The sequence below is a fragment of the Dunckerocampus dactyliophorus genome, chromosome 3 (genome assembly GCF_027744805.1).
Source record: "Dunckerocampus dactyliophorus isolate RoL2022-P2 chromosome 3, RoL_Ddac_1.1, whole genome shotgun sequence".
Classification (NCBI taxonomy): domain Eukaryota; kingdom Metazoa; phylum Chordata; class Actinopteri; order Syngnathiformes; family Syngnathidae; genus Dunckerocampus; species Dunckerocampus dactyliophorus.
Window position 1 is genome coordinate 33,835,456 of NC_072821.1, and position 13,469 is coordinate 33,848,924.

At 39.0% G+C, this 13,469-nt stretch overlaps 1 protein-coding gene across 3 annotated transcripts in view; it reads right to left on the reverse strand.

Annotated features, from left to right (window-relative positions):
• The window catches only part of apba2b (amyloid beta (A4) precursor protein-binding, family A, member 2b), a 73,531-nt gene that overhangs the window by 7,028 nt on the left and 53,034 nt on the right, over positions 1 to 13,469 (reverse strand). The window contains exons 7-12 of one of the 3 annotated variants that reach the window (XM_054769945.1): positions 10,581 to 10,616; positions 8,156 to 8,242; positions 6,498 to 6,683; positions 1,830 to 2,009; positions 399 to 611; positions 197 to 316 (exon numbers count right to left, since the gene is read on the reverse strand). In XM_054769945.1, the coding sequence (XP_054625920.1) occupies positions 197 to 316; positions 399 to 611; positions 1,830 to 2,009; positions 6,498 to 6,683; positions 8,156 to 8,242; positions 10,581 to 10,616 (822 nt within the window). The remainder of the gene's footprint in view (positions 1 to 196; positions 317 to 398; positions 612 to 1,829; positions 2,010 to 6,497; positions 6,684 to 8,155; positions 8,243 to 10,580; positions 10,617 to 13,469) is intronic. The other 2 variants (XM_054769946.1, XM_054769947.1) reach the window with 2 other exon arrangements.

The following is a 13,469-nucleotide window of genomic DNA, read 5'->3' on the forward strand; positions in this document are numbered from 1 at the left end:
TCACAATATTATGACAGTTTTTTGAAAAGAGTATTTAAGAAGAAATTTTGGACACCCCACAGTTTACAGCAATGCATTGAATAGATCTTTGTAAAGATTACGGTGTATTTATTATACAGCGACATTGTCCGGGGTAAAAAAGTGTTTCGAAATAGCAAGAATGTCCAGATGAGTTAAACGAATCCAAGAAACTCACAATGCCGTTCTGCACACTGAAGCCCAGCTGATACTTGAGATCAGGTCTCTTAATAAGGACAGTCGTAACAGGAGGGCAGCTGACGATGTTCATTTTCACCTGAACCTGGTTCTTTAAGCCCTTCACAGACACACGCACACAAAAATAACAAACAGTCGTTATCCAGGTTTCGTGTGTTATTTATTATCCTGTCCCTCTGTACCTTGATGATTCCCTGACAGGTGGCGAGTGGCAGCCCGACGAGGCTGGTGTTGTTGATGGACATGATCTGATCTCCGATGCTCAGCTTGCCCGAGCGAGCCGCAGGCGCGCCGTTCATCATGTTTGCTAAGATGACAGTGGGGAGGATGGAGCCCCAACCGGACTCCACAATCACGACACCCAGGATCTCGCCTTTACTCTTCTCCAGCTGCAGCTGTGGGCGACAGCAGAGGCGAGGTCAGGCTTCATCGTCCATAAAAATACTCGTTATCAGTCCGTCCTAACTGAAACTCACTCATTCAGACAGAACATCCACTCACATAACACACGCCGAGCCAAACGTCTGCCTATCTCACTCACAGTGCAACTTTACGAGAATAACGTTATAATATTATGAGGAAAAATATTATCATTATTAAATTATTATATAAAATTATTATTTTAGTAGCATAATGTTAAATAAATGTTATGAAAAGAAACAACATTTTGGGTAAATTAAGTTGCGGAAAAAGTTCAAATGTGACAAGAATAAAGTCAAAATATCATAGGAAGAAAGTCATAATTAGGAGAAGAAAGTTGAAATGGAAAAGACGGCTGTAATTTCACAAGACTGAAGTCAAAATAATAAGAGATAAAATAAAAAATATTATGAGGAAAAATAACGTCATTTTAGTAGCATAGAGTTGAAATATTAAAGAAAAAATGGGTTATTTTTTGTCATAATATGAGAAACAAAACAAAATCAACTTGTCATTTTTGGGAAATTAGTTTGGGGAAAAAAGTTATAATATGGGAATAAAGTCCAAATTTTATAGGACAATATTGCAAATATAAAATTGAACAAAGTTGAAATATTTTGAAAATTAAAAAAAAAAAAAAACAGCATCAAAAAGCGCAAAGACCAAATTTCATGCTAATAATAGGCTTTTTCACCTACATCACAAAGCGAGGTGCTGTGGCCCTTGCGTCGTTTTTGCAGTATGTGCCGTTTGAACACCACTGGCTTACAAAGTGATATACAGGTACATGCAAACCTACTATTTTACCCGCAAGGCATGCGGGCATCCACTGCAATAGCGACAGTGCCGCAAATGGCCCCCAGGCTGCACTTTGGACACCCAGTGGTTGTGGGACCTCCTGCGCTACACGGCAGCTGTTTGTAAGCAGGCGCCTGTGCAGCCTCTCTGCTCACACAGCATAACATGTTTCACTGCTTCTAATCCTCCAAAAGCCTCTCGTAATATTTATGGGAACATTAAGGGCCAAAGACTAGTGCAAAAAGGCGTGCGTTGCCACGCTTTAAGCAGATTTTACTGGATAATCTGCATCTAATAAAGCAACCGTCACTGTCAACATGCTTTCATGATGTTTGCACATCATCGTATCATTGGTGAGTCTGAGCAACACAATCAGGATCCCAAATCTTCCTCACCTCTTTGCAGTTTTCAGAGTTGGAGAAGTGAATGAGGTCATCGTTGTACATCTCCTGGGTGTTGATGATGTCGCTGTACTCCTTTTGGCTGAGATCCTCTGGGTTGATGCCATTTGCTCTCAGGAACTCCTGGTAAGCTACACTAAAGGCCTGGCCGATGGACTGAGCGATGAGCTGGGCCTGTATAAAAAAATATTCAGAACAGGAAATGCGCATAAATGACAATAAAGGAAAAAGCACAACATTACTGCTACTGAGTCAGTAGAGAATACAGTATGTGGAAACATAGATTTTAAATTTTTCATCATCAGGAGCTGCCCCCCCCCACACTCCCCACTGAGTAAACAAACGAAACACTACCCAGATAGCAAGGCGACATTGAAATAACATAGAATCAGTGTTGAATTTTCAACATTGGATCACTGAATCAATGTCGGCCTTAAATGTTGAACACTGTACGAACATTGAAACAACAGACGATACATCGACACACATTCAAACTAATGTGAACATTCAAACACCGTTGAAATTTCAACCTAAATAAACATCAGCGTGGTTTCAATAATATTTCAATTATAATATCTGTCTCATTTAATGCTGTTCAACACCAGCATTTCATAAAAATCCTGCTTTATCCACAGCAAAGATGTCATAGGCTTAAAAAAAATACATAGTTTTGTCTCGTATATTAGCGACACACATTTTTATAACAGCCATCCTTTTCACACTAATACAGACAATGAAGGGTGCGATGAACATCACTTATAAAATGAGTTTGTAGGTCTCTAGAATAGAATAAAATAGAAGAATGCATGGTCACTATAACAGCAACGCTGAAAATCAGTCTGAAAAATCAGCAAGATGACATCAAAACAAAGAATGTCTCATTTCAAATTTGGACATTTTAAAAGCGCAGTACAGGAAAGGTTATCCAAGTTAGGGACCATCAACAAATCCAAGCATGCTAGCACCACGACGCATCAAACCGACCAGAACTACCAAGAAACATGTTGCAGAAGTAGACAACATAGTGTGAGCTATGAATATCGTGATGCCAAACTTGCGTCTAAAAGTGAAAGTCAAGGCAAAACTGCAAAGAAACGTGTGTCAGTCGCGGGATAAAGTGACAATGTTGTTTTCAGTACGACTCTGGCTGACCTTTAAAACCCATCAGCAAAGTGAGACGTGCAGCCTCTCTACTGACTGGCACAGACGCCGAGCTGCAGGCTGTACATTGCTCAAGTTGCCAAGTCCTGCTCAATCTGCTACAGCAAGGCAGGCTGTTGCTCCGGGGTTTACAAAAAAAAAAACAGTGTAATTTGCATAATTGCATGCCCAACCATTATTGGGGCCCAAGCACCACTGTGCGAAGACCCTCTTGAAACTGCTACGTTTACAGTCATCCCTCGTTTATAGCGGTTAATTGCTTCCAGACCCGACCGCGAAAAATGAATAAATGGAATATTTGCATAGTTAGGGCATAGAAAAGCTGTTTATGACTTTCTAAATACCCTTTTTAACATTATTAGAACCCTGTAGACATGAAATAACACCCTTATAGTCACCATGACACTCCCGTTATTCATCGTTCACACCGGATTGCACAACTATTATGCTACAGGGACTCTGTAGACGGCAGCAAGCTAACAAGCTAGAGAGCGAACAAGTTAGCCTCAAATTCATTTCTTCTAAACTTAAGAAAGGGTTTCAAACGGAGCGGGGAAGAAGGACAAAGTACAAAGCCGCAAACTTACCACTTCCACTCTGCATCCACGGCTAGCTAAGGTAGGTAAGGAGTGTAAGGTAGGATTATGTAATAAGGATGGATGTCTTATCCATGTAACTTTACTGCTGTCTCGTGGCCACAATACTACCCAGCACTTGTATTTCAGTATGTTTTGACTAATAATAGACCATAGCCTACCATGAATCAGCGATCGTTAATTAATTGATTAAAAAAAAAACGTAATATAGTGAGGGAGCGATAATTGAACCGCAATTTACTGAGGGGCGACTGTATTATGATTATTATTATGCCGGCACTTTCCTCGCATTTTTGAGGGCATTAACATTCATGAAAACAAAGAAAACACAGTGAACACAAAGAAAACAAAACTCACTCAGTAGTGCCCCCATTAAATATTGGAAAAAAGTTAGCCCGTGCCACCATTGTCACAGAACGTCACCAAATATGGTGGAGAAGTCAGTTTGTGACAGTTCACACAAAAGTCTCAAAAACCTATGTTTAGGACGTCGTCCATTTTGGTTTCCGGCTACAATTTTGGGTCTTTCAATGAACTAGTTCCTCGGCACTTTGACCAAAAGAGGCCAAATGAAAATCACAGATAACAGACAGACAGGCAGTGTTATATTACGATGGATCGCACAATTCGCCACTAAACAGTAGACGTTCATAACTTAGCTCCACAAGGTCAGAGCTTCTTCATAATTGGTACATATAATGAAGACGACACCTTGAAGCTAAACACATATCACTTCCTGAATTTGTCCCAGCTCAGGATATGCTATATGCAGAGGGCCCGCTCGACGTTGCTTGCAGCTTTAATTTTCTGGTGTTTTTTTTGCATCTTTATGAATAAGAGTAAAAACGCAATCTCAAATAGTAATGCTAAACAGTAATATTGTATTCTGTACTGTATAGTAAAGTCAACCAAAGACACACTCACACTGAAATTGTGGGCTACAAACGACCACACTTTTGAACATTTTAATGGCAAAATTTTATATTTATCCATGAAAAACAAAACTAATTGAAAGGTCTTGAATTTTTGAACATCTAACAATGGTTCTTAGTGTGACACCAAACTAATTCATCACCGCAACACTCATATGGTTGTCTCAAAATTGTGTGTAACTCCTTTTTTGGAATTGCATCTCACACTCTGAAAACAACTGTTAAAGACCATTAAAATACTTAACGTGATTCTACCACCACGGTAATAATAGGGATGCTTTTCGCAGTGGCGTTTATAACTCGTTTATCACGGTTAATCAGTTCCAGGGGAATTTCCGCAAAGCAGGATTCCTTCATTTTATATTCCTCCGACCCAACTACATCTTGGTGTTTAGCAACTTTCCATTCTGGATGGCAGATATTGATCTAACATCGTTTAAAAAGGATTCCTTCATTTTGTAGTTAGTGCAGAGAAAACCTGTTTACAACCTTCTAAATTGGAGTTTTCACATTATTAGAGCCCTCTACATACTTCTTCTTTACTGTACCCAATACAGTAGACATAATAAGACAAAATAAGACATAATATTAGGGGTGTAACGATTCATTCACTACATCAATGCATCGATTTACATTCCTATGATCCAACTACATCGATGTGTGTTCAGCAAGCCATTCTGGACGCATATATCAATCTAACGTCGACACTAGGAAATAAAGCATTGGATTTAAGCATGGCAGGCTTTATACGCGTGTTTTTAAGCGCTTTTAATGGTAAAGACGAAAAAGAAATTCAGTCATCGTCTTCCGAGTATGTGGTGGTCGTGGGAGTTGTAGTGGACCTGTGAAATACAGTTGATTCACTTTTTCTTCTGTCACACCTGTCACATGTCACACCTGTTGCCCATCCTTCATGGTGGAGCTCCCGCCTCCCGCCTGATTCTGCACAGGTGTTCCTCGTCACCTCTACCTGCTGCCTATTTATACCCTCTGGTTCCTCCTGTTAGTTGCAAGTCCGTTGTACTCCCATGTCACGTCCCAGCATTCCTAGTTTTAGGCCTGCCGTTTTTGGATACGTTTGCCTTACTGGACAGACTTCTTGTGTACCGACCCCTGCTCACGTACTGTACCTTACCTGGAGAAGTGCCTGCCAGCTCTGCCTTTGAGTCCGCCTCCTCACGTCGAGCCACAACATCTTTTGGTCAGTTAATTGACTTCATTCAGTATTCATATTTAATTCTTCCGTCTTGATTTGAAACTCTTTTTAAGTGACACTTATGGGGACAGTGTGCAAAGTAAGGATGTTTTGGACACCTGGTGGTTTACACTCGAGTAGCCGTGGCGCTTAGTGACGTCATCATGCAGCACGGCGTGTCCAGGTCAAAACGTATGCAGACGCACTTACCAACCTCTGTTCATACTGATTTTGGATTGCATTTTTAACTCATTTTTTGTCGCCATCGGTAATTTATTCTTCAGTATGTCAGCATTATTAATAATTTATATTGATTTAAAGTTAGTGAATCATTTTGGATCGTATCGTTCTAAATGAACCAAAATCGTTCTTGAATCGTATCGGCAACCACAAATCGGGATATGAATCGAATCGTTATTCAAACGAATCTTTACACCCCTACAGAATAGACATACGCGTTAGTTTTTTACTGGCTATTTGGCGATTGTCTCATAAGTGTAACATTACTGACACCTAGTGACCACTGTGAAATACTACATATCATCCCAAACATCTTTAAATGCGTCTTCTGAATGCCTTATATTTGTATTTTGCTTAATTTAGCCACTTTTAGGCTTGAAAATGTTAAATTTTAGGCAAAAATACATAAAATGTGCACATTTTTGACTAATAGTATTCAAGTACAAAACAGAGATTCATTATTAAGTCGTGTTATTTGAAGAGCAAAGTGGCGAGGGGCTACTGTATAATAAGCTAGTGAAATAAATAACACACTTACGTCCTCGGACTCAAAGACGTGGCATATCATCTTGTACTGCTTCTTCGCCTCAGGTGCTCCAGGGGTGGTTTCGATGCAGTCCTGGGAGGCTGTGCGGGGCATTCGACGTCTCGCCATCAGCACCACGATGTTTCCAATGTCAGCGATGTAGGATATAGTGCGGAGTGCATTGTCCATCATCGTTTCCTATTAATGTGGCAGAAGAGCATAAAAAGGGACCGTAACTAAAGATAAAAAGCATTGCAAAGCTACTGTAGAACAATGGACTGCTGACTCGGCACAAATGTCATAAGAAAGCATCGGAAATTAATAATTGCCTAAAATGTTGAACATATTCACATAAAACATGTTCATGCAAAGTGATCTACCCTGCCGCTGTTATTTTTAACTCATTCAATCCCAGCCATTTTTCAAAAGACAACCCCTTCAGTCCCGGCCATTTCCGACCATTTTGAACAATCTTTCAAGACACACAGGATAGTGTGCTCTCTGGCCAAATAAACAAGATTAGATTCCTGTCTTTCATCTTTAGCAATCATCAGTAGAACATAGGGAAGTTTCAGGAAAATATCAGCTAAATCAATTTCAAGCATAACTTTCAGTTTGACAGAAATATTTTTTGCTTTTGTGACAGCTGAAATATCTAAACTATACCAAAAACAACACAAAAGGGGTTGTTTTCCATCAAAACCATTGTTTTACAAATATAACACCACAAACTATTTACAATTTTCACAATTGGAACATAACTGTGTGTGCGCGTGTGCATGCGTTCAAGTTTCCCTACAATGCTAACCTTCTGCACGCTACGCTCCTCCACGCTCTCTCACTTCCTCCTTCCTGTCATGTGTGTTTTGTCCGTTAGCATGATCCCTGCCGAGCTCTTATCAAATGCACTTCTGCCACCTTGTAGCCGTTTTTATGGCGTAAAGGTGTTGATGCATTAGTGGAAAGTAAGTGGAGTGGAGTGGGGTTTGCCTCTCGTGCAAAAAAAACATAAAAGACATTTAAATACGTTGTTGGGATCGGGCGTTCGGGATTCTAAAAACGTATAACTACGTCTTTGGTAATGAATGACTTAAAGATCCCTTTTTAGTAGACGATGCAACAGCTAACATTTCTAAATCGGCTAATTGCACATCATTTATTAATGGTGCGTGGTGGGTGACTGCATTTGCCTGATTAGTAGTGGCGCCTGTCTCGCTATGCCAAAGTGTCAGAAACGCCACTGAAGCTGCTTTGTGCCGCTTAGATGTCTTTTCTCGGGTGGGAACTAGAGTGAAATGGCTGGTTTGACACTGCAGTGCAGCACATCAAACACACGCACACACACACACACGCGCGCGCAAACCCACGCAGGACCAGACGCCAGACAAATTCAAATCATCCACCTTCACATTGTTCTGATCCAATTTAAAAGCTGAGAGCTGCATGGGCTCATATAATGATTTGATACAACAGAAGAACCTCCAACCAAGGAAAGAAATATCCATATCATGAAACCAGAGCTGATGTGTTGAGTCACCCTGCGGGCACAGATGTTTGCTAAGCACTTTGAGTATTACCAAGTCTGCTCTAATCCTCGGTCACGTCATGAGATCCGCAGTGAGAAGCTATGACACAAGCACTTCATTGGATAATAAGACACACGCGCTCACCTGTGAGTCTGCATTGAGGACCTTGATCCTCTGCGTGGAGATGAACAGATCAACCTCTGTGAGGGTTTGAGCATCCCCGTCTGGGCTCTGTAGAAAATAGTACATGCAAACATCGTCACATTACTCCGACAGACAAAAGAGCTGCTCAAACTGTGTGTGTGTGTCACATTTTAGGAAACCTAAATAGAAAAATGACCATGCATGTGGTCCAACTGGTGAAGGAAATGCTCGTCAGATGGACGGTTTAAGGGTGGGGTGAAAGTGCAAAAAAAAAAAAAACATAGGAAAAAAAGGTGTTTAGTATAGATTACTAAGCAGATGGAAATAACCAACAAACCCTCATAAACTGGCTTAAAATGCACTTTTACTTCTGAAAAGAGCACAAACGCCACTATACTTTGATAATACATTATGTATTCATGTACAATGGAACCTCAGTTTTTGTACGCCTCCATTTTCGATTTGTTTTTTGTACACTGTCTCTGTTATTGTGCAGCCAAACAAAGCGTCCACACGCTGGTGACTCAGTGGAAAACTGATGGTGGTTCACTATAGATCAGGGGTGTCCAACGTGCAGCCCGGGGGCCATTTGTGGCCACGGCAGCAAAAATGGGGAAAAAAAAATCTGCAGTAAGATAAACTAAGATAACAAGACAAAAGTTGTAGTCTAAGAAGAATGTCATAATATGAAGCAAAATAGCAGCATTTTAGTAGCATAAAGTTAAATAGAAGTCATTTTTTTTAAGTCGTAATATTGTGAGAAACAAAACAATGAATAAAGTTGTAATTTTTGAAGAAGAATAAAGTGAAAATATCATGGGAATAGCTAAAATGTCAAAATTACAAGAAAAAAGTTGAAAGTATGAAAAATGGAATAGACAGCTGTAATTTTACGAGAATAAAGTCAAAATATTATCAGAAAAAAGTCATATTCTAACGAGGAAAAACTCAATGTTATGAGCATAAACTTGTATTTTTATGAGGACAAATAATGTCATTTTAGTGGCATACAGTTGAAGTATTAATGAAAAAATATATAAGTCATAATAAGACAAACAAAACAAAATAAAGTTGTAATTTTTGGAAAATTAGGTTATAATATTATGGAAATAAAGTCCAAATATTATGGAAATTAGATCATAATTACGGGGAAAAAAAATGTAGAAAGAAATGTGGAAATTTCATACTACTAATAAAGAGCTATCCCAACTGACACGGAACACTTCGTTGTGGAGCTGGGCTACATTTCGCGTCCGCAAATTCTGCAGTTTTCCTTAACCTTGCATGTTTTTGATCTGGTGAGGATGCTGGACCGCCCGGAACCGCCTCCATACAGTGGAACCTCGGTGTTCGTCATTCATTTGTTGTCTCTCTCAAAATATTCCAACATAAAAAAAACATATTTTTTCTTTTATATTTCAACTGCATCCTACTAAAATAACAATAATTTTACTCGTAATGTTACGAGTTTATTCTCGTAAAATCAACTTTTTTCTCGTGATATTTTGACTTTATTCTTGGAAAATTACTGCTGTGTTTTCCTTTTATGCCGGGTTTTTCTCGAACTATTTAAACCTTCTTCTTGTACATTTTTTTCATAATAACTCTATTCCCATCAAATTTTGACTTTATTCTTGTAATATTACGACTTTATCCACAACCTAATTTTCCAAAAATTACATTTGTTTCTCATAATGTTACGACTTAAAAAAAAAAACAAAACACTTTTCTTTAATATTTCAACTTAATGCTACTAAAAAATCTTTCCTCAATTTTATGATATTCTCGTAAAATGTGCCTTTTTCCTACAACATTACAACTTTTTTGTCTTTATTCTTGTAAAACTACAAGATTATTATAATTATAATTATTCTTGTGTGTGTTAAATTATATTTTTAGAATGTGCCTCGGGCCGCAAATGGTCCCTGGGCCACACTTTGGACACCCCTGGTCTACGCGATACACGTTTTAACGTCATTTAAATGTACTCAAAGCAAACCCAAGCAGCCACAATGAAATGCAAAATGTATTCGCTTTTGATGACCGCAAAGTGAGGTAACAATGTTTGAGCTATGGTGTCGTCTATAATTAATTTGACCATTAACTATTCATCTTTTAACCCTGTAATTGTTGTTGACTTGGCTGAGTGTTTTATCTGGTTTCACTCCACAAACCTTACCACTTTGACATGTGAATTGCTGAGTAAAATCCACAATCAGACCCAACCAGTTCATCATTTCTACTTCCAACTGAATATTTTCTTTTTGAAGCATGCATTCTGTGTTTGCCTCGTAGAAATGAGGGTACAACCAAACATGACGGCATCAAACATGCAAGGCATTGATGAAAGGGAGCCAAATAAAAGGAAAGGTGAGAGGATGGACGTAGCCAAGGGGGTTTTCTTTCTTGCTGTTTTATTACACACCGCCTTTTTCTTGATTTTGGCAGCCTTCTGTACCCTCTGGCAGGCGGGGTGGCCAGGCAGAGGTTTGGATGAGACAAGGTCAGCAGATACGGGAGCACAAAGCACAGGGGGAAGAAGAAAAGGAAATAACGGAGGTAAATAAAGGGTGAGACAAAGCCCTGAACCAAACACAGCTGTGTTATTGCACTTCTTAGCACAGGTGTGTGTTTCTGCGTGTGGACGTCGCATAAGCACAGCCAGGTTGGTTGTCAGAGATCAATTAAAAGAGCAATTACCCAGTGTAACCATTACTTTTACATCTTACAAAAAGAAATTAAATAAAAAAAAACATTTAAGGCTGGATATTATTAGTAATTGATATTAATTTATCACTGTAGTAATCCCTCGTTTATCACGGTTAATTGGCTCCAGCCCTGACTGTGATAAGTGAATTTCCACAAAGTAGGATTCCTCATTTATAAATGAAATATCGCTGCAGTACCCGTAGCAGAGTATTAATGCATGTTGGCTGCTAGTTTGACTTCCCAACTTATCAACAAACAACAATTAACTACACTCACAGAAAGACGGGTGATCACATAAAGCCTAAAACAAAGCTTTCGATGAGATGCATGGGACTTGTTCTCCAAGGTGCACTGACAAAAAGCTCATTACAAGGTTGAGTTCCCATGTTTGGAATTAAAGCTTAAGCTTACATCAACACGGAGGCACTTTAGTCACTTTAGTAACTTCAGTGACTGTTGTGCAAAACAGACCGCCAGCGAATGGCAAACAACCACAGATAATTGATACACCAATAAAAATTATGGGTGCACCGATGACAATTTTCTGGTCAATCGCCGATCTTTAAAAAGGCGGACCTGCCGATTCCGATTTTGGCTGATACCGCACCTTCAATGTTATCTCAACGTTATCAAATCAAATTTGTTGAAAAACAATACCTGTAAGACAATACAAATTGTTGTTTTAGCTGCACATGAGGTACTTCTCTCAAATGGAAATGAAGAGTTTAGAAAATGACTGTCCAAACTAGTAAATCAGTGGGTCTCAACTGGTTTGGCTGCGGGGCCCACCATCACCCCTCAGTGACAGGTGGTGACCCAGATTGCAGGAATCAACTCAAACTTCTCACATACTGCATGTGGAAGCACGTTTCTTCCACTGAAAGAAAATAAAATATCCCAATGGTAAGTCAGCATATGAGAAAGTTATCATTACGAGATAAGAGTCAGAATTATGAGTCAAAATTCTGAGATAAAAACTCAATATTATGAGATACAAACTGTATGTGCCGAGTGCCGTGTAATGAAGGCTCCAGTGAATTATGGCTGTCTTATCTCATAGTTATGACCTTTTTTCACATAATTATGACTTTCTCATAATTTTGACTTTTTATCTCGTAATTTCATCTTTTTAGCTCATAATTTCAACTTTTGTCTCATAATTATGCCCTTCTTATTACATAATTTCAGCTTTTTTTTGCATGAGCATTACAGACTCTGACATCCCATTTAGAAAAGTTAGCCAAGCTACATCTCTTACTGAAATACTGGGCAAAATTGGCCAATGATGTATTGCGTCACTAAATGTAAGGATAGTTGCATTTAATGTACATTAATGCATGTCCAATAACCCAAAAAGCACACACTCTACGCTGGTAAAATAAGTGTAAAAGGTAAAAAGCTTGATTCTAAAAACAAAAAATAAAACGGGCCCTCCATGAGGTGCGTTCATCAAGAAACAAAGTGCGAAAGCATTATCAGTGAAGCATAAAGACATAAAAAATGTAATAATTGTGAGCTTTCTATGATGTGTTTATACATTATTACCAGTTTATGGTGAATGAGATGTTTTTCGTGGAAAAAATGGCCGATTTTTGGAGGGAAAAAAAATAAAAATGAGAAATAATAGTTCATTTTGTCCTTGGTGTTCATCATACTTATGTGATTAGACTAGTCTTCTAAATGTAATGTCGTCTCAGGTCTATCATTGCCCCTCATTTTGTGTGCAAGCAGACTTTTGCCTAAGTTGCATTCATTTCATCAGCATAAGCAAAAGCGCAAATGACTTGGCTTTCATTTGGAGTTTGTTCCACTCTTATTGACTTCTTTCCACAACTTCTCTGCTTTGGGAAGCTGAGCAGGGACGAGACAGACGGCGGCAAAGACTGAGCAGGGATGAAGCCGCATAAATATTACATCAAACAGTCAAGCACCGTGCCAAAATGATGATCTGCATAAATAACCTACAAAAGCTTGCTGCAATTTATACCTGGCTTATTCCTTTTGGCTCAGTTTAACACAGCAGGAGACGTTCGCATGGAAAATTGCGCTTCTTAAAAATACAATTATGACGTCACATCAGAGTTTGTGTGCTTTCATCTTTGTCAGTTGCGGCGTGAAACATCATGTGCCGGTTGCTCGACAGCTATTACGTAGTCCGTGGGGTATACATTAAGAGGATGAAGACGAGGGAGACGGTAGAAAATATGACACCAACTGTGATACTTAACTGTAGGTTATTTAGACTTGTTCAATCATGTAACCATGGTTACAATCATTCACTCCATTTTCTACTCAGTCTGTTTACCATGATTGCATTTGGAGACCATATGGAAAGGAGCATCGGTTACAGTTTCCCTTTCGTTTTGTTTGAATCCTGTTGGGCCAAGCTCCAACAGTTCCAATCAATCAGGGACAATATTTAATACACGCAGAGGTAGATGACAGAACTTCATTTCATATTCTAGAAAATGCAACGCTGGTGTTCACTGGAGACAAAGAAACATAATTGACAATCCTCCACAAAGTCATATCATATTCAAGTCATTTTTTATAAATGCAAAACGATTATCCACGATTAACCAGAGATGTGTGTTGTGAGGGGGAA